The 20,975-nt window shown below is 42.1% G+C and overlaps 1 protein-coding gene across 2 annotated transcripts in view; it reads left to right on the forward strand.

Moving 5' to 3' along the window:
* CDKAL1 (CDK5 regulatory subunit associated protein 1 like 1) overlaps window positions 1-20,975 on the forward strand; it is a 2,132,645-nt gene that overhangs the window by 1,729,703 nt on the left and 381,967 nt on the right. For both annotated transcript variants that reach the window (XM_029590755.1, XM_029590756.1), the window contains exon 12: window positions 7,155-7,335. In XM_029590755.1, coding sequence (XP_029446615.1) covers window positions 7,155-7,335 — 181 coding nt within the window. The remainder of the gene's footprint in view (window positions 1-7,154; window positions 7,336-20,975) is intronic.

The following is a 20,975-nucleotide window of genomic DNA, read 5'->3' on the forward strand; positions in this document are numbered from 1 at the left end:
GGGTGGGAGGTTAGAAAATGCATGCAAGGCAAAGCAAAATCACAGCCAGGGCTGTCCTTGGAGGGGGGGGGGAGGGAGGTAAAGAAAGGTGAATAGTGGTGACTGTCCCGTGCCCTACACCCCTAGGGTAGCCACAACACTATAATTTCTAGGACTCTGATGCAGTTGATTCACTCTGGGCCGCACAACCTCCTAAGGCCAGCTTAGATCACAGTGTACCCCATCCCTTGAGGCAAGCTTCACTCTTATGCGGCCATAAACTTATTTGTTGTCTCCTCAGGACTGGAGCCCTGGCTAGATCTTTCATATTCCCCCAGGGCCTGGGGCCTTTCTCTGTGGGGGGAGAATATTTCTTCCAAGGCCCAGAGTGCTAGGGGTGACTTGGGTACACTCTCTCTCTCTATCCCTAGGTAATGATGCCCCTCTTCCTCCGTGTGTGTACAGTATTAAGCCCAATAAACACGCGGAGTCACTTGGTTATTGTCTGAAAAGAATATCTTTACTATTGGGCAATCAGAATGTGAATGGCATTAAAGCACACTCCTCTGCACTGCAAAGTCTCTCTCTCTTTCTTACAGTCTTGCCCTCTATCTGTGCACAAATCTTTGAAGCAGGCCAGGGAAATGTTCACCCTCCAGGGCTTGATTAAATGGAGCTCCCAGGTGGGCAGGGCCTCTTTTAGATGGGCGGAAGACCCCTTCCAAATCCCGGTAAAAATGGTTAACACTGTCTTTTGCTCAGAGAGTCAAATCCTCTGTCTCCCCAGGGGGTGAAGATGCCAGATGGGTATCCTCAGTGATCTTTGCTCTTACTCATGATTAGATGATTTCTGTTGCTTCTCTGGTTCTCTCAGACTGTCTCTGGATCTCAGGTGGGAGAGGTCCATCAGAAAACAGGCAACTCACCCTGCTCCAGTGCAGGAAGGAAGGGGCAACAAAACTTTTCTCCTGTGTCTCAAAACAAGTCCTTTTCCCCTTCAAAAGAAGTCAAAACCAGAATTCCTCCTTGCAGCAGGTCATTACGTTTTCATCCCTAACCTGAGCAGTCCCAGACACAGGATTCCCCGTGATGCACAGGCTCTCACAAGGCTCCTACCAATAAAATTGTAAAAACCTGATAAAAAAAAAAAAAATCTAGAAGTAAAAATCCTAACCAGCTAATGAGTGGACTGGGAAAGGAAAACCCTCCTGACCCTGATCAGGATTCCCAGGCAGGTTGGGCCTGGTTCCTCAGACTGGGCCTGAAAAATAAACACAGGAAAAGCTCCTTACCCCACCTCCTAACTGCTTGCAAGCCATAAGGGACTGCCTCCCCACTCTCTGGAGAGGGCAGCTTACAAAAGCCTTTGCAGGGGAATGGCCATTCCAGCACCCTGCAAAGGGAGGGGCTGCATTTGAATGGTAACCTTCCCCATTCACTAACCTATATTTGGGCTGATTCAGTAAAATGCGCAGGAGAGCCGGCTCTCCCGATGCTCGCCCAGGCCACTCTCCTGGGCACGCAATTCTGTATGCAAATGAGGGCCCGCGGTAATAAGGAGGCGCTAGGGACACTAGCGCCTCCTTATTGGCAGAAGCGAGTTTGACACCCGACACTCAATTTTACCGGCGTCAGTTGTCAAACCTGCTGACAGCCACGGGTTCGGAAAACAGACGCTGGCAAAATTGAGCATCCGTTTTCCAACCCACGGGCCGAGGGCAGATTTTTTTTTTTTTTTAACGATTTTTTTATTTTGGGGGTCTCCGACTTAATATCGCTATGATATTAAGTCGGAGGGTGTACAGAAAAGCAGTTTTTTCTGCTTTTCTGTACACTTTCCCGGTGCCGGTCGAAATTAACTCCTGCTTTTGGGCAGGCATTAATTTCTGAGAGTAAAATGTGCGGCTTGGCTGTATCGCGCGGGACTAACTAATAGGCTCATCAACATGCATTTACATGTTGTGGGCGCTATTAGTTTTTGGGGGGTTGGAAGCGCGTTTTCCACGTGCTATTATTACCCCTTACTATATAAGGGGTAATAATAGTGCGTGGAAAACGCACATCCAAGCGGGGGCTAATGGTGCGCTCAGCCTGAGCACACCGTACTGAATCGGCCTGATTGTTGTTACCAAGGGTTCACCCAGGCCTTAATGGTAGCAGAACTAGGTCTCTGTTATAACAGCATGGCAGGGACACCTGCCTCCTCCTTCCTTCTCCTCCCAATTGAGATCCTTCCTCCTCCCAATTGAGATCCTTCCTCCTCTGATCTTGGATTCTATCCCCAAATACTGGAATCTCCCTTCCTTCCTGCATTTACCTTTTCTCCAAATCCTAGAATCCAACCTTTGCTACACTGACTTTCCGATACAGAAAATATCTCCCTGGCCCTTCTCTTTTCTATCCCAAATTCCTGCTTTTTCTTCCTCTTTCCCCTACTTTCTTGATATTCCTGCTCTTCCTTCCTCCTCATCCTCCATCTTCCATCTTCTTTCCCTCTTCTCTCCCCTTCCTCAGTCCTCTCATCCTCTCCTTTTCCTCTCCCCATCTCCAAAACCTTCTCCTTCTCCTTATACTTAAGATCCTTTTTCCTTATACAATAATAAAAAAAATAATTGTACAGGAGTTAATAAACATATGGATAAAGGTGAACCTGTAGATGTAGTGTACTTGGATTTTCGGAAGACATTTGACAAAGTTCCTCATGAGAGGCTTCTAGGAAAAATAAAAAGTCATGGGATAGGTGGCAATGTCCTTTTGTGGATTACAAACTGACTAATAGGAAACAGAGAGTAGGATTAAATGGACAATTTTCTCAGTGGAAGGGTGTGGGCAGTGGAGTGCCTCAGGGATCTGTATTGGGACCCTTACTTTTCAATATATTTATAAATGATCTGGAAAGAAATACGACCAGTGAGGTAATCAAATTTGCAGATGACACAAAATTGTTCAGAGTAGTTAAATCACAAGCAGATTGTGATAAATTGCAGGAAGACCTTGTGAGGCTGGAAAATTGGGCATCAAAATGGCAGATGAAATTTAATGTGGACAAGTGCAAGGTGATGCATATAGGGAAAAATAACCCATGCTATATTTACACAATGTTAGGTTCCATATTAGGTGCTACAACCCAAGAAAGAGATCTAGGCGTCATAGTGGATAACACATTGAAATCGTCGGTTCAGTGTGCTGCGGCAGTCAAAAAAGCAAACAGAATGTTGGGAATTATTAGAAAGGGAATGGTAATAAAACGGAAAATGTCATAATGCCTCTGTATTGCTCCATGGTGAGATCACACCTTGAATACTGTGTACAATTCTGGTCGCCGCATCACAAAAAAGATATAATTGTGATGGAGAAGGTACAGAGAAGGGCGACCAAAATGATAAAGGGAATGGAACAGCTCCCCTATGAGGAAAGGCTGAAGAGGTTAGGACTTTTCAGCTTGGAGAAGAGATGGCTGAGGGGGGATATGATAGAGGTGTTTAAAATCATGAGAGGTCTAGAATGGGTAGATGTGAATCGGTTTTTTACTCTTTCGGATAATAGAAAAACTAGGGGGCACTCCATGAAGTTAGGATGTGGCACATTTAAAACTAATCGGAGAAAGTTCTTTTTCACTCAACGCACAATTAAACTCTGGAATTTGTTGCCAGAAGATGTAGTTAGTACAGTTAGTATAGCTGTGTTTAAAAAAGGATTGGATAAGTTCTTGGAGGAGAAGTCTATTACCTGCTATTAATTAAGTTGACTTAGATAATAACCACCGCTATTACTAGCAATGGTAACATGGAATAGACCTAGTTTTTGGGTACTTGCCAGGTTCTTATGGCCTGGATTGGCCACTGTTGGAAACAGGAAGCTGGGCTTGATGGACCCTTGGTCTGACCCAGTATGGCATGTTCTTAAGTTGGAAAACTACTTTAATTTATAATGCAGAAGAAAAGATGGAAAGGTTTGTCTATGTGCTTCAGAATTTTTAAATTTTGCCACAGAAAATGAAGAAGATCAGAATTGCCATACTGGGTCAGACTTGAGGGTCCATCAAGCCCAGTATCCTGTTTCCAACAGTGGCCAATCCAGGTCACAAGTACCTGACAGGATACCAAAGAATAGAAAGCTTCCATGCTGCTTATCCCAGGGCTAAGCAGTGGATTTCTGCAAGTTCACCTTAATAATGGTTTATGGACTTTTCCTCCAAGAACTTCTATAAATCTTTTTTAAATGCAGCTATACTAATGACTTTCACCACATCCTATGGCAATGAATTCTAGAGCTTAATTATGCATTAAGTAAAAAAAATATTTTCTTTTATTAGTTTTAAATGTATCACCTAGTAACTTCATTGTATCCCCCAATCTTATAGAGGGGTGGGGGGGGGGGGTGGGTTGACATCTCCAACAGTATTTCTGACAGTGAATGTTGCTTTGTAAAAACTAGATTTTGGGTTTCTTGTGTTAATCTGCTATATGACTTCCATGATAGACTTGATTAAATAGTTTTTTTACATGTTTGGTTACAACTACGTTCATTTTTACAAGAATTGACATTCCTCTATACAACGACTATTACCTGATATAAATTCATGAAAGAATCTTTCTGAGACCAATTTTTTATTGTAAGAACTTCACTGTATGCCAATCCAAGTAACACCAGAACAGGAGAGAGAGAACTGGAGTGGATGGATGCAGTTATGGAAAGTTTAGTGGTAAGGGGATGAGATTTAAAGTCAACAGTTGCAGAACATTTTCATTATTCATAGAGGTATCATTACTAACTCTGTTGCGTCGATTATATTCTGTGTACAAAATAAAGACCACTTTTTGTATTATCTCTGTTGGATTTTAAAATTGAAACAGCATGTCTAAAGACATATAAACACATTCAGCTTGTCACAGTTACAAAAAAAAAATCTGCAAACCTGGGAAGAGGGGATATTACACTTAATTATGTGTTGTTATGCACGCTCCTCATGCTCTGGCTTTCTCCCTACCCCCACTCTCTCCCTTTTCCTCTTCTGCTCCCCTTCCCCCTTCCCGGTTATTTGTAATTTCTACTTCCTTTTCTCCATGAGTTTATTGTAAACCGGTATGATGTGACCTACGAATATCAGTATATTAAAAGTTCATAAATAAAATAAATAAATAAATGGTCCAGGAGTCTCATCTAACAGATCTGATTTGCAAGGTATACACAACAAATATATTTGCATACATTGGAGCTTCAGTATCTATATCTATTTGTCTGTCTACCGTGCATATTCATTGTGGATAACCTGAAAATCAGACCTGTTAGGCTCCAGATTGGAAAACACTGTAATATGGCATGGAAACGTTGTGTCCAGTCTGAGAATTCAGTTGACTAAATATACCCTGCCTTTAGAAAACAGAGATTATTGTATCTAGTTTTACTCCCATTGATTCATTGATAATACCGAGACCAGTATTTGTGGAACTGTGAGAGAACTCAGAGAGATTCTTACTTGAAACCAGATTTTTGTCAGCATTCAAATTTACTTGAAAGACCCACTTAGCTTTCTGGTTTTCTAAAGCTCAAATTGCCCCTTAATCTCCACTGTATGAGAAACAGGTGTACTGTCAACATAACCTTGGTGTTATGGAATGGCAGTTTAAAAAACAGCTATGAGAAAAAAATGTATATAATTCAGTTTGCAGTTAAAATCATGAGTATTTGCATTTTTTCCTTCTTATTTGTATTTAATCCCTAAGAGGATATTCATTTTTAAACTTCATACAAGTTTCTTCTGCTTATTTACTCCCACCAATAAAAATCTAAGTCCATCAGGATGCTGCTGTGCTATGATCAGAACACTATATAGGCATAACACTATATTTATTAGGTATATATATTAAGTAGGGGTGTGTGTGTGTCATATTTCTCAAAAAATAGAACAGAGCTACTGCATCACATGTAAAAAAAAAAAAAAAAAAAAAAAAGTCCTGGAATGTAATCCGCTTTGAAGTGTCAAAAAACAGAATATAAATCAATCAATGAAATACATTAAAATATTATTCTGTATTATTGTATATGTATTTGGTGTAATCCACATTGAACAAATTGGAATTAGCGGAATAGAAGCTGCAATAAATAAATAATGGTATGAACAACTAGAGAGTGGGCTTAAAGGAGATTTTAAAGAAAAAAAAGCAGTAGATGACTGTAGATAAAGACCATCTGCCCATCTCTGCTCGGTTATATTATCCACAATAAGGGGGTAATTTTCAAAGGAGTTAGGCACATAAATGTAACATACTGACATAGCCATTTTCAAAAGATATTTACACTCGTAACGTGCACTTACACGAGTAAATCCTATGGACAAGTCAATGACATATATTGTAGCAATTTTCAAAATCTACTTACTCAAGTAAAACCCCATGCTTTTTAAAATCAGGCCCTAAGAATGCGTTCCAACTGTCGGCATCAGACTGTCACCACCTGCAAGATTTCTCCTTATCTGGGACAGTCATTTTGTATCTTCCTCCTTTGTACTCCACCATCATAGGTAGAAGTGTGTACAAGATCCCTACTTAGTTGCTTGTAGCATCCACTTTTCCTATGCCTGACTGTAAAGTTCTGCAATAATTTAAACAGCAACACTAGCATGGCTGCTGCCTAAATATCCAGCTTTCTAAGTCCCCTATGTAGCTTGCAGTTCTACTAAGACTTCTAGTTATTACAGTACTTACAAGTTGCCAGACAGATCTTGCTGCTAGTTGCAGCCTGCCAAACTAACCTGACCACGTTTCCACTCAGACTTCTGACATTTCTTATTAACCACTCTCCCATTCATTCTGGCAGCGACAACACTCATTGTGCAATCTGTTGAGCATAGTGCTATGAACACTTGAACATGTGACCATGATATGACACTTTATATTTTAAAATGTGTGGAAATATGGCAAATGAAATATGTTAGAACAAGAAAAGGAGGCCTTGGGAAATGCTGAAAGAAGACAGAGTAGAAATACGAAACAGATAATTTAATATGTTGACAAATCTTGCTTTAAAAACAAAATGTCCCATTCCATTGCATATCTACCCTCTTGATTTTGGCTTAAAAGACAGTGAGAAAGGAATGTGGGAAAAAGAGTTGAAGAGAATAAGGAAGAAGACTATTCCTCGATACTAAACTTAACATTTTGTCTACCTTGCAGAGTGCCAGGTATAACTATCGCTACTGACATCATCTGTGGTTTCCCAGGGGAAACGGATGAAGATTTTCAAGAGACGATGAGACTTGTGGAAGAGTATCGATTTCCAAGTCTTTTCATTAATCAGTTTTACCCACGTCCAGGGACCCCCGCTGCAAGAATAGCACAGGTTCCAGCACACGTGGTAAGAGAGATTTTTGTAAGCAATGCATTTGATGACTTGTTGCTTTTAAGGTTCAATTATATGTGAATGCCCAAGAGCTTTGATTTGAAACTGGAAGTTTGACTTGCAACCACAGTATTTTCTTGCTGGCTAAGTAACATAGTAAACTAATACTGGCATTTCCGGTAAGGAATTACATAAAATGGGCTGCCTGTTCAGCTGCGAATGATGTATATATCCATATAGAAAACACAAGATCAAGAATAATCTTGAATTCCACACTGACCGGAATTTGTGGCAGCTTTCTATGGGGCTGATGTAATAAGCAGAAGTAATGCTGTCGCAGGTTTCAACATGTACTTTGTGCGCATTTATACACAAGGTTTCCCGTGCAAACCCTAGACAGGTATGTAATAAGATGTATAAACCCGCTTAACAATCCACAGCTTGTTCTGCGCAAGTGCATTCTCATCGCATGCAAAGGAGGTGATTATCTAATCATGAGTAATGCAAGATGCCACGCTAGGAGAGAGATCTGGTTAGTGCAAGTTTTTTTAATGTGGGTTTTTAGTGCCTGGGTCAGGGCAGGAGCTAAGTGAAAGCACCTGTGTGGAGACCAGTTTTTTGATGCTTTTGTGGGTCGGCCAAGCGATGGATGGAGCTGGTAGAGAGCAGACAGCTTCTGAATGAGGCAGAATCACCAATCAGCTTTTCACGCTCTCGCCGACGATCGGAGTCCAATCATGAAGGGTTAGATACTGCTCTACCCATCTTCACATCAACTTCTGAACCACTAATTTACTCATTTAAAAAAAAAAAAAAAAAAAGCCTTTCGCCTTGAGAATCAGTCGCGGGTGTTTACATGCCAGTGGGTAGCCATGCAGGTTTCTGTGCCAGATGTCTACATGATTTACTTCACAGGGCCATGAGCACATGTTACTGCATGCATTATGGTACATGGATTTTATGCGTGTATCTGATTAGCATACGTGGCTGTTATTTCATCTTGTGCTTCCACTGGATTTTGCTGCATGCACCAAAAAAATCCACTTGGAAAAATCAGCGCAGATTTCACCACAGGTCTTATTAGATTGGCTCCCATAGCATTAAAAAATTCCGGCACTCCAAAAATACCTCACCAGTTTTTACTGCATATTTATAATTAAAGAAAAGGACCTTCATACAACCAGCATAGGAGGATGTTACTGCACCCCTATCAGGCTACCATATCTCCACCTTATTAGGCCAGTATAAATATTATCATTGATCCACAAAGTCACATTCTCAGTTGTGCAGTCTTGCAAACAAGCTTTATCAGAATACATTTTTGCAATTAAAAACATTACTTCCAAGGTCACACTCTCAGTTGTACAATCTTGCCAACAAAATATTTTTCAAGATATTTATTTTTGCAGTTAAAAACGATACTTCCTTGTGTGCTTAAAGTGCTGACAGTCCATTCTTTCAGGCCAACCCCACGTGATCACGTTTCATGGTAAACAAACCACTACATCGGAGTCACAGACCTTGAAAATCACTGCAACTCAACCCTTTCCTACACAAGCTTCCATCTCCCATGCAGATGGCAAAACTGCATGTTACAGACTCCTAAATACAGCTACTGTGAACCACCAAGAGACAGCACAAATGATTGCAAAAATAAATGAATTCATCATGTCCCAGAACTACTTCAACTTCAGTAATTTAATTTATTTGCAGATTATGAGAACTGCTATGGGCATCAAAATGGCACTACAGTATGCCAACCTTTTTATACCAAAATTGGAAGAGACATTTCTGAGTTAATACCATATCAAATCTTTCAGATGTTGCTGGTATGTTGATGTTATCTTCCAGATTTGAACTGAGAGAGAAGTGTACATAAGGTATTTTTATTTGAGTACATTCAGTCTCACAGTCGAACTCAAAATGGACTACCATTGCAAAGGATTAATATTACAGCCTTATTCAATAATGGCCAATTATAAACAGCTTTATACAGATATCAACTAACTGATGCAACTCCCCATTTTGCTTTACCTCTGCTGTTTTGAATCTGTTCTTGTGGGTGGCAGGAATATTTTTTTCCAATAGACGTTGATTATTTTTGCTGTTCTGCTTCAGTCTTGTGTGTGGCTAAATAATATTTTTTTAAAAACCCTTTTCTCCAATAGATAGTGTTCTGTTTCTGCAAATTCTTACACTGTCTTATGAGTTGTGGTATTATATTGCTAGTTGTTATTCTTAAAATCCCAGCGTGCTTTAAAGAGAGGAACAAGGGACTCAACCTAACAGACATTCTGGGTGTGGTATAATCAGTTGCAGAGCAAGGGGTATTGAACCAAGCACAAGCCTCAAGCACATGAGATCTTGCTCAGGGGCTACACAGCTTCCTTGGTTCCTGTTTTGGCTAAGTTGAACAGTCTAATTTAATATAACTTTAATTTTATTTTTATAATATATTTTGCTTTATCTCTGCTATTTTAAATCTGTTCTTGTGGCTGGCAGTCTGCTTTTTTATGGGGTGTGGCTGATCCTAACCAATAATAGCCACAAAGTCTTGTGAATTGCAGGGACTAGTGCCATTGTCGTTGCAGGAATTTTCTGTCCAGAAGAGCTCCCTAAATTGTTTGCATTTCTGCCTTAATTATATGGGATCTTGCAGAAAAGTGTTCCATATTTTCATTATTGGGTGCCTTTGAGAGATTGCTCAGATTTAAGCACTGAAACATATGCCTACATCATAGTTGCCTAGCAGTGGCTGAGGCGCCTGTCCCGGATCACGGTAGGAAGCTACTGCGATCCTGGAGACCAACTTCAAATAAAGATACGGGGCAGGGGGAGGGGTAACAGGGCAAAGGTTGGAGTGGGCTTGAGGGGGGGGGGGGAGTCTGGAGCCCGCGGGATTTAATTTTTTAAGTATAAGGGGAAGGAAGAGCAGAGGGTGGGGGAGGGGGGACTTCCAACCTCAATAATTTTTAGTTAACATTAAATGGGCTGATTTGAGGGGGTGGCGAGTTTGACCCTATAGGGCCTTTGCAACTCCAGTGGGAGGGAAGCAGGGGACATGCTGCGATGTGAGGGGTTGGGTTTTGTTTTTTTTTTTAAATGGAACTTTACTAACCTGATATATTCTTTTATGAATATATCCGGTTAAATCTAAAGTTATACTGCTAACCATAGCCAAATAACTGTATATATAATTGGCAATCTTCAAAAGAATATCCAGTTATGTTTAAAGTTATCCAGTTAGTCGGATAACTTTAATTGGGGATATTCAGTGAGACCTTTATACCACTGAATATCCAGGTCAAGTTATCCAGCTAACTAGGAAATATACAATGATAATACAAAAGAAAAAAAATGCACAAAAGTCCACAATATTTGGAAGAGGTGAGTCAGAAAACAAGGAAAATCTAAAAGAAAAACAAGGAATAAGTGGAGCGGTTTTTTGAATTACCAGTCCATAATTATTATTAGAGATAGATATGCGGACTTATGCCTAAGAAAGAGAAAATAAAGAAAAATGTTTTTTCTTCTTATCAGAAAGAAAAACGGTCAATTGGGCAGGTAAAAAAAATATTTAACATTATAATATTTAAGTAAACATTTAAGATATTTTAAATGGAGCATTGCTCCAATCTGTAACACTTGAGATTTTAACAAAAGGAGTTGCCTACTTCTCAGTTGAGTAGCATGAGCTACATCTGGGAAAATATGAATTTTACAGTGAAAAAACAGCTCGTCTCTCTGTTTGGTTCCAGAACCAAACTAATAACTAATTGTGGCCACATTAACCTAAACTTCACCCGTATCTTCGATTGAAGCCATAAGATTCACAGTATCTAAGGGAGTGGATGAAGCTACATCCCCTGCTAACGTTGAAGGATTTTCCATACGAGGAGCTGGTAGATAATAAGCACGAGCAACCAGAGGAATAGTCTCCACAGAAGTTTTCAAAATCTCAGTCAAATACTTTCAAAACATTTCTTTGGGAGATATTGAATCAATCTTGGGAAAGTTAATCAAATGAAGATTCTTAGCACTGGTAATATTCTCAAGAGATTCAAGTTTTCTGTGAATAGAACTATTATCTTTAATTAAGGTGATAACATGTTTGTAATTGTTCCACTTTTTGCTTCACTACTCCATTTTTTTTAGAATATTCAGCCAAAGCTTTCTCTTGGGCCATAATACACAATTTTACATTTTTAACATTGGTAGCAACTTGAGAGATATGTGAAGACAAAGTTTTCCCCAAACCATCAATAGCCAGCCAAATAGTTTCCAAGGAAAATACTGCGGTTTTGGAAGAGAGAAAATATAATCTCAAATTACACCCAAAACAGAAGGAACACCTTCCTGAAGAATAGTAGATTCTTGGGCATCTGAATGGGGAAACTCAAGCGAACTGACCGCATCTCCCTCGGCACCACCGGAAGTTACCACAGCAGCGGAATCCATCCGGATCCTTCTCAGCATGTCAGTCAGAGAGATGTCATCGACTGGGGGCCCAGACCTTCCCTCAGTCAGAAACGCTGGAGCACTTCTCTCCTCCAGACTCAGCAAGATGTCTAATGCCACAGGGGATGAACATGAGACCATCCCAGCTATCCCACCGCAAGGCAAACTCACGGAGGCATCGGGCTGGGAACTTTCCCGGACAGCGAAGCGGTCGATAGCTCCTTGTGTAGGAATATCAGGTGGCTCAGTCAGGTAGGTTCTTATTTTCCCTTTCCACTTTACCATAATGCAGAGAAAAGAACCAGAAAAGTATCAAATAAAGCCAGGAAACGGGAGTTAACTCAGGAGAGATGAACTGCTGCCATCTTATTCACTTTTTTAACATAAAGATTTGCTGCCTTTGTTATAGTCCTTGTAATTTAGTCCTCTGTCATTCTATTTCACCCATACCCTCCCAGCCTTGTAGCTCCTTCTCAAAGTACTTCCCCATTTTATCAAGGTCTGCATATCTGAATTATATGACTTTTGTTAGGATGCATAGGTTAGTGGGCCCTTGGCCCAAGGTGAGAGATGGTACCGCCCACTGGGAGGAGCCCCACTGAGCCTCACCGTCGGGAGGTGAGGTCTGAGCAATAGGTGAAACAGCTCAGTGAGTACAGGAAGAGCAGGAGACTGGGGTGTGGATGTTGTTGCCAGAATAGGTCCCCCTAGTGGTGGGGTGCTGAACAGGCCCCGTGGAGCGGGGAATGCAGGCAGGGTATGGAGGAGTGCTTGCGAGGGCAATCCCAGGGGGTGGAGCCACAGAGAGAGGGTCAGCACAGAAAGTATGAGGTAGTCTTACCTGGGACATGGGGAAGCCTAGAGTTCTCTTGCAGTGCTAGAGGACACTTCCCCGATGAGCGGGGGAGTGCAGTACAGTCTCAGAGATAGGCAGGAAGCTACCCAAAGGAGCGGGGAGCAGAATGCAGTAACAGAAGTATACAAGTTGCTGCCCGAGGAGCGGGTGAGCGCGGCTCAATCCCAAGTTCACAATGCGCTACCCCGAGGAGCGGGGGCACGGCTTAGTCACAAGTGATGGCAATGGCCCATGGAGCGGGGTACACCAGCGCTAGGTCTCCACGAAGCAGAGAAGTGAGGCAGTGGCCAGCAGGATGGGGTACACTTACATTGGTCTCTACGAAGTAAAGTCATATGGCAATGGTCCGCAGAGCGGGGTACACCGAAGTAGCATCTCACGGGTAGAGTAGTTCCTGGAGCAACCCCGAGGAGCAAGGGAGATGGCAGACAGCGTCCAAGGCGCAGGGCCCTCTGAGGAGCAGATAGCCAGAGACAGGAGCAGGGGCCCCTGAGGAGCAGGTACCCGAGAGTGTCTCATGCCAGGAGGAGCAGGATCCAGGAACCAGCGTCCGTAGCGAGAATAGTAGGATTCAGCAAGGAGGGAACTTGTTGCCAAGTCGATTAGAGCCAGGCCCCAATGGTGCTTAAGAGTCCAGGGCTAGTGATGTCATCAAGGGGGAGACGCCCCTGAGGTTCCCGCCCTGGCATCCTTAAAGGACGGCCATGGAGCGTGCGCGCGCACCTAGGAAGACCCGGGAGAGACTTGGCGGTCAGTGGGAACCTCGCCGCCCTGGGGAGCCCTGCAACGGAGCCATGAGGGTCGGAGGCGGCTAGCCACAGCGCGAGTCTTCCCAGAGGAGAGAGGGCAACGACACATGAAGTGAGTAATAGCGGTCGCAGCTGTTTGCGACCGACAGTCATAACACCTTTGATATTTATGTGACTTCTCTCCATCTTAGCTGCTATATCAGTCAATACAGACTGATGATCAGTGGCCCTCTGATAGACACTTACTTGGACATTAGAGATACTGTTTCCATTCATGAGCATCAGGTCCAGTAACGCTCCTTCCCTCATGGGTTCCATCAGCATTTGTGTAAGCAGAGTCCCATGACAGGATCTATAATCTCCCTACTCCTTTCAGATTCCGCAGCAAAGATACTCCAATCCATATCCGGCAGATTTAAATCTCCAACAAGCAATACTTCTCCCTTCTTTCCCAATTTTTAGATGTTTTCGACCAAATCACTGTCCAGTTCATCTATCTGATTTGGAGATCTATGGACATGCCATCATATTTTTTTAAGACAGCCCACAGCATTTCTTCTTTTGCTCATATACCCTGCATTTCAGTTACTAAGATATTGTTTTTTTTTACATAAAGAGTTACTTCGCCTTGTTTGTTCTCTCTTTCCTCAAAAGGTTATAGCCTCAGATGGTTATATTCCAATCATGATAATCACTGAACCATGTGTCCTTGATAGCTACAATATCCAAGTCCGCCTCCACTCTCAGAGCCTGTAAATCAGGAATTTTGTTGCGTGGACTGCAAGCGTTTCTGTACATAGATTTCTAGCTTTTTCCCTTATTTTATTGCTCTTCCCAGATACCTTTTCTGCATTTTCACCTAAAAGTTGACTAATTTTGTTTTTTTCCTCTAACCCTTTCTGTATTGTATGCATTGGGGGTGACATTTCAATACCATTGACTTCCTTCTGCCAGCCCCATCCTTTAGTTTAAACACCTGATGACATATGTTTTGAGTTTCTCACTTAGGATCCTTGTTCCTGCCACAGACAGATGCAGTCCATCTTTGCCATATAGAATTTTATTTCTTACCATATCCAAATCCTCCTCCTTTACACCAGGTTTTGAGCCATATATTGAAGTTGTCTGGATGACCTAACCTTTCTCTTCCAAAAAAGCAACAGTCTGTGCCATGTGCCCAAGCTGCTTCCCCAGATTCTGGAAATCTTTTTCCTTTTTGGATGCTGTTTGTAGTGAGGTCATTGGTCCCCAGATGGATGACATCAGTTTTATATTCCTTACTTTCTTCCTTAATGGTATTGACAATCTGGTTTGTATTTTTGCCAGCTGAGCATCCTGGAAGGCATTTTACTACTGTGTGCCCCTCAAACTGAAGAGAAATGTTACACAAGTGAAACAAGCCAAAAATAAAGGATGAGAATAAACCATCTCAGACATAAAATAAGTTTATAGATCAGAACAGAGTGACATCTCGGTAGGTGAACATTTCTCAAGAGAATATCACTCTCTTATTGACTTCATAGTCAGGGTATTTAAAGGAAATTCTAGCAGTACACAAATGCATATTTTTTAAAAAAATTAAGATGATCCAACATTTTCAACAAGCATACAAGGATTTACTAATGACATTGGTTTTTCACCCATCAGTAAATGTAGGCCCTTTAGAAATGTAAAAATGTACTGCCTTTGTCAAATGTCCCCATCTTCTCCATCCCTTTACTGAGCTGTAGTGGCATAAGCAGACAACCTCATGCCTGACTCTGCTATTTAAACTAAGTGTAATTGTTCTGTTTCTTCACTGACCTGATGGAGAGCATAGTTCTCAAAAGCAAGTTACAAATGTATTGCATTGCCTATTTGTTGATGCTTATTGCTCAATGGTAAAAGAAGCTCAAAGACAAGGGACCATGATATGCTGTTGGAAATACTTTTTTATTGACATGATAGTGGATTATCCAACCAGTAGAGATGGTAATAACCCAAACCTTGAGAGAATTCAGGCATGCTTGGGGCATATATAGAAGGCAGTGGTAAGGGCAGGAGATGGGAGAAGAAAAGATAGGGTAGAAATATAAGTACGGAACTACTTCTACCTATCTATTTGGAATAGTAGACGGCCAAAATGGGAAACAACAAAGACAACTTGTATGGAATGGCAATATTGCTGCATCAAGCTCCTAGAAAAAGGTAGCATGATTGGCCAGCACAGACCTGTAGTAGAGCATATATAAGGGAGTGCCAAAATCTGCCCCTTACTAGCAGTGTGCCTTTTACCCTTATGGTAGCAGTAGCCTCAATAGTAGGTGTTACAAGTCTTTCCAGATCTTGCCCTTTTGTGTGATGTCTGTGAGTGAGGGGTGATAGTGAAGTGTTTTGGGAAGGGTTTGGGGAGTAAATAAAACCCTTGCACCTATGTGATGCAAGGGAAGAGGGTCTGGAGAGAAGAAAGAGAATGAGAATTGTAGAGAGAGCCTTAACACAGGGCTAAGATTGAGTTTCTCTCCTTGCAGAAGGCACTTGTTTGGTCTGTCCCCCATCAGGGATAATACCAGAAATAATGAACTCTCTTTTGGGCAAAGGACTGCCAGGAGAGATGAAGAATTGCAGGAATTCAGGAGGGGGAAGTCCTGGGAGTCTAGAGTGAGTGGGAGAGAAGAGTTCCTGAGAAAGGATCAGAATCTAAGGAGCTCCATAAAGAACGGGATTCTACAGAAACTGCTGGATGAGTGTATTAGGAGGTTTCAGAGAGAGTAAGCCTACCTGGGAAAATCCACAAAGTTGAAGTTGTTCAGTCAAAGGCTCTACAGAGAAACAGAATTGAGAAGATGATCTGCCAACCAAAAGGTTGTTTGGGTACTTGCCAGGTTCTTGTGGCCTGGTTTGGCCTCAGTTGGAAACAGGATGCTGGCCTTGATGGACCCTTGGTCTGACCTAGCATGGCAATTTCTTATGTTCTTATGCACTAGGAGGGCCCAGGGAGGAAGTGTACCTGCCCATAAGATTTTACCTGTTAAGGAAAGTGTGGGAATAATTTAAAAAGACTGTTATTTTTGTACTTTGTTTTGCTGGCGTTAGCTATTCGCTGGTGTATTGTTATGGATTTTTTTTCCCCTGCAACCAGCTTTTAGTAAAGATTTTTGTTTGAACAACGGCTTGGGAGTAGAATGTGATATTTAGTGTGACTGAACTGGTGTGCATGATCTTGACCCTCCCTGTCTGCCATTGTGCCTAAGAGCTGACCAGGACAGGGGCTACATGTTGGTATGCCCTCAGTAATAATTGAGGGGAGCTGGCAAGGTGGCATGGTTACCAAAATAAAGGATAGGAAGCAACATCTTGAAGACAATCATGATGTATGACTGATAGTTGAGCAAGCTCCTTTAGGGCAGAAAGCCATGGTAAGGGCTTTAGATTTGGATGTTAGTTTTAATTATTTGCCTTGTCCAAATCCAAGTTCAAGGCAAGTTATCTTCAGGTACTGGAGTTATTTCCCTGCCCAAGAGGACTTAGAATCTAAGTTGAGGCAATGGAGGGTGAAGTGACTTGCCCTAACTCACAAGGAGTATCTGCGGGAGAAGCAAAATTCGAAACCTGGCTTCCCTGTGTGGGAAAATCCCCAAATTATGCTCACTTTTCTGTTCTAATCGCACAAGATATTTTGGGTGGGGAAGACCCTGGCATCTTCATTGGTTGTAGTTACATTAAAAATATTTTATGTTTTGAGCATGAGATGCCACTGAATGACCTTAGGATGGCATTTATTTTGGGGAAGGTGATGGTTTAATGTTGTGACTGATGGGTAGAATAATGATCTGCTTAAGAATGTGGGTTTGCCTGATTGGTGGAAGAAGGTTTAGCGGGAGACATACATTTGGGAGGATTTGGCAGGAAGGGGCCCATTTTTGCTCTTTCCCAAGTTGGAGTTGCTGTGAGAGGTACTTGCAGGATGTAGTAGCCTGATATAGCCAGCCTACTGGCCCGAGGACCACCCCAATGTGGTGTGGGATCCTGCTTGAGGCTTTTTCCCTCAAGGAAAGAGGCCTAAGGCCAGAGAGTGGAAGAAGTTTCCTCCCCTTGAGAAAATTAGCCTAGAGGAAGGAGCAAGGGGTTGTTCTGAGATGAATGCCCCATGAAGAGCCTAGGGGCATATAGGATGCCTGGGAAACCTGCAAGTTGCTGGTAGAAGGAATGGAGAAATAAGAATTAAGAGTCTAGTGAAGGGGCGAACCTCATTTCCCACAAGGATTTGAGACTGGGGTTTAAAATGAAAAGGGATCTGGGAGTGTGGTACCTGGCCCTTTTAGTTTTGAGTGGGTTTGAAATCTGGAAGAGTACCTATTTGTGTGAAAAATGGGGGAACTGTAATGGGGGCTGTAATCTTTATATTCTTGGGAAATGTTTGGCATGTGGAGTTAGGAGATCTAACTGATGTTTAAGTGTAGTCTGAGTGACTAGTACACTCATCCTGTAGAGTACCATATGGTATATTTAGAGTAAGATTACTCTGACTGTTTGTATCCCATGAACTCTGAGTATTCAGTATTTATATGCTACCCAGTTCTATTCCTGTATATAATGACTGGATTAAAACCAGAAATAAAGTTAAGAATTGTGTTTATCTAAAAGTGCTTAATGCTTTTTTGCTGCCAGCACTATGTGATAGTTAAGGGCTCGAGTTTATGGAGGGGAGAATGGCTAGGGTTCTCCCTGACCAGCCCAGAGATTTGTAAGATACTTCTGTTGTCTCCATCAAAGACCACTTCACCATATGCATAACCCATCTATCTGAAACCACTAAATAAATTTGGGAGACGGACCCTTCTCTCTATAAGGAAAAACCTCCCATCATTTTATGTGCCCTAAGGTATAGTTACACCTAGTTGTCAGCCTGCTGATCTAATCACTAGATGACTACTTGCAAGAGCAGGAAAGAATAATAACCAAAACTTAGAATAGTGTAGGCAAGGACAACTGGGCAAGTTGGGGAGGCCAAATAGTAATTATGGGAAACGTGAGGAGGGATCCAGTGAAGCTTGAAGAGTGGTCTAGAGTTTGGCAGCTAAAATATAATGCTAAAAATTACAGGGTCATGCATTTGGACTGCAAAAACCCAAGGGAGTGCTACAGTCTAGGGGATAAAATTCTTCTATGCATGAAAAAAGAATGAGATTTAGAGGTGATCGTATCTGATGGTCTTAATGTGGCCAAACAGGTGGGTAAGATGATACCAAAAGCCAGAAAGATGCTTGGGTTCATAGGGAAAGGAATAGTCATGTAAGCAAATTTAGGGGTGCAGAGACTTGTCTGCTACAGGACATTTCCAGTTGCCCTCCCCCTTACTTCACAATCCTAAGTTAGGAAAAAGACATGTTCTCCTCAGAAATAGACTTTTATTTATTAGATTTGGCAGTTCTTAGCATTTAGAAGATAACAACAATTCCTGTCTCTAACATCCTGGCCACTAAGCACCAGTTTGCTCTAAAGAAAGTTCTCTACCATGGGTGTTTACAAACATGCCATAAACCTTAGCCTGCTTAATATAAGAATACTTATGGCTAACTTACTTATCCCTGGTCCCAACTTCAGGCAATATCCCTCTGTTTACCTCTGACGCAGACGCTGGCTGGAGGTCTGGAGATTGTGTGCAGGGACGGAGACTTGCTTCCTGGGTCTGGTCCTAGAACACTGGCGGCATTCCAGGAAGGAAACTTGCTTCTGGCTCTGGTACTTGCCAGGCTGTTTAGGGCTGGCTCTTGCCCCTCATCACTCTCTGAACCTGAGCAAGGCATCTTCTTTCTCTGGTGTCCTGCCCCGATTTCCTGTCCACACCTAGTCTTCTCCCTCCTTGATAGCAAGGGGTGTTGGTCTGCTTTGGACCGCCTTTCGCTCTTCTGGTTCCTTTTGTTTCGGGGGTCTCTTCTTTGGTTTCAGGATCACTTTTCTGGTTTCACTCCCCTGTCTTATACTTTCCAGCTGATAAATATGCATAAGTTCATGCATAGTCACATGGTTGGTGGAGGGTCTTTGCCACATTGCAGTTCTTTTTCCCCCCTCCCTATTTCTTCAGGGGGCATACGGCTAAGTATGTATGCCAAGCTGTGAGCTAGAATCAGTGTTTTTCTCCATCCTAGACTGCCCCCCTTCTTCCAAGGGTGGGGGTCCTTCTGACCTCTGGGCTCCCTTGGCCAGTCCATGACTTCTGCTTATGAGCTTAGCTGCTGCATTGTCCCTCTGCCTTGGTTATTTACACAGGAGCATACAAACAGGCAGATCTTGATAAAGTATCCTTCAGTGTAAAGTTCTCATCTGGGCATGGTCTCTTCTTTTTCCACTGAGACAGGTCTGCAAATTTCTTGGCTATTATGATTCATATTTGATGCTTTCAGTGGTAAAACATGGAATATCTCCCTACAGTGAGCAGAAAGAATGAGGTGATATTGCCCCTGTAAAGGTCCCTGAGGAGACCTAATTTGGAATGCTTGAAACAGATCAGGAGACTGCACCTGTGAAAGAATATTAATTGAATAGAATCGATCCAGAGGGTTACTACTGAAATGGTCATTGGGCTTCACTATAAAGCATATGGTGACAGACCTAAAGATTTAAACATGTATACCATAGACGAAAGGCAGAGTAGGAGAGATATGCTAGAGGAATTTAAATATCTCCAAGATATAAAGGCAAAAGAGTTCAGCCTCTTCACAGAATGGAGGTTCTGGATTGGGGGTTCATAAGATGAGTGAAAGGGGCTAGACTCAGGAGTAATTTAAGGAAGCATTTCTTTACAGACCAGGTGGTGGACCATGGAATATTCTCCCAGGTAGGTGGTGGAAATAAGCATGAGACAAGCACCAGGAGATCTCTGAGGGAGTAGTATTGATAGTAAAGCTGAACAGTTGGTATAGATGGGCAGGTTAAATAGGATGTATGGTCTTTTTCTACTGTCAGGTTTATATGTTTTTGTGCTTTGTGTCTCACCTTCTTTGTGTAAGGCACTGTGCACTATCTTACTGTCTTTGTTCTCTATATTCTTCCTTCCCCACACCTCCCACTGTGTTTGAGTGAAAATTTTGAGGCAGTATTGGAAAGGTTAATGATTCTCTTCAGTTGCATAAGCCACATAGCAAGGTGTAAATAATCACACACTACAGAACAGTGGGGTTTCTAAAGCCAGATTGGGATGTTAATTTTTTTTTTTTAAGTTACATGTTTGTTTTGCCTTGGCATCCTTATTCACTATTCCACCTAGCCAACCTTACTCCCCAGCTGTACACAAACAGACACTTGCATCTTTTGAACCCACATCATCCTTGGAAATCGAATCGATAATCAAAAACATGAAACCTGCATCACATCCATTGGACCAAATACCTACCAAACTCCTCACCATTCCTAACACTATCTCTAAAGCTATGGCAGACATCATTAATTGCTGCCTCAGTCAAGGATCTGTCCCTGATTCATTAAAAACTGCATCCCTAAAACCCTTATTTTAAAAACCCAACCTGGACCCATCCAACCCTGGAAATTTCCACCCCATTGCAAACTTACCTTTTATAGCCAAGCTAATGGAAAAGCTGGTCAACATTCGA

The sequence above is a fragment of the Rhinatrema bivittatum genome, chromosome 2 (assembly GCF_901001135.1).
Source record: "Rhinatrema bivittatum chromosome 2, aRhiBiv1.1, whole genome shotgun sequence".
Lineage (NCBI taxonomy): Eukaryota > Metazoa > Chordata > Amphibia > Gymnophiona > Rhinatrematidae > Rhinatrema > Rhinatrema bivittatum.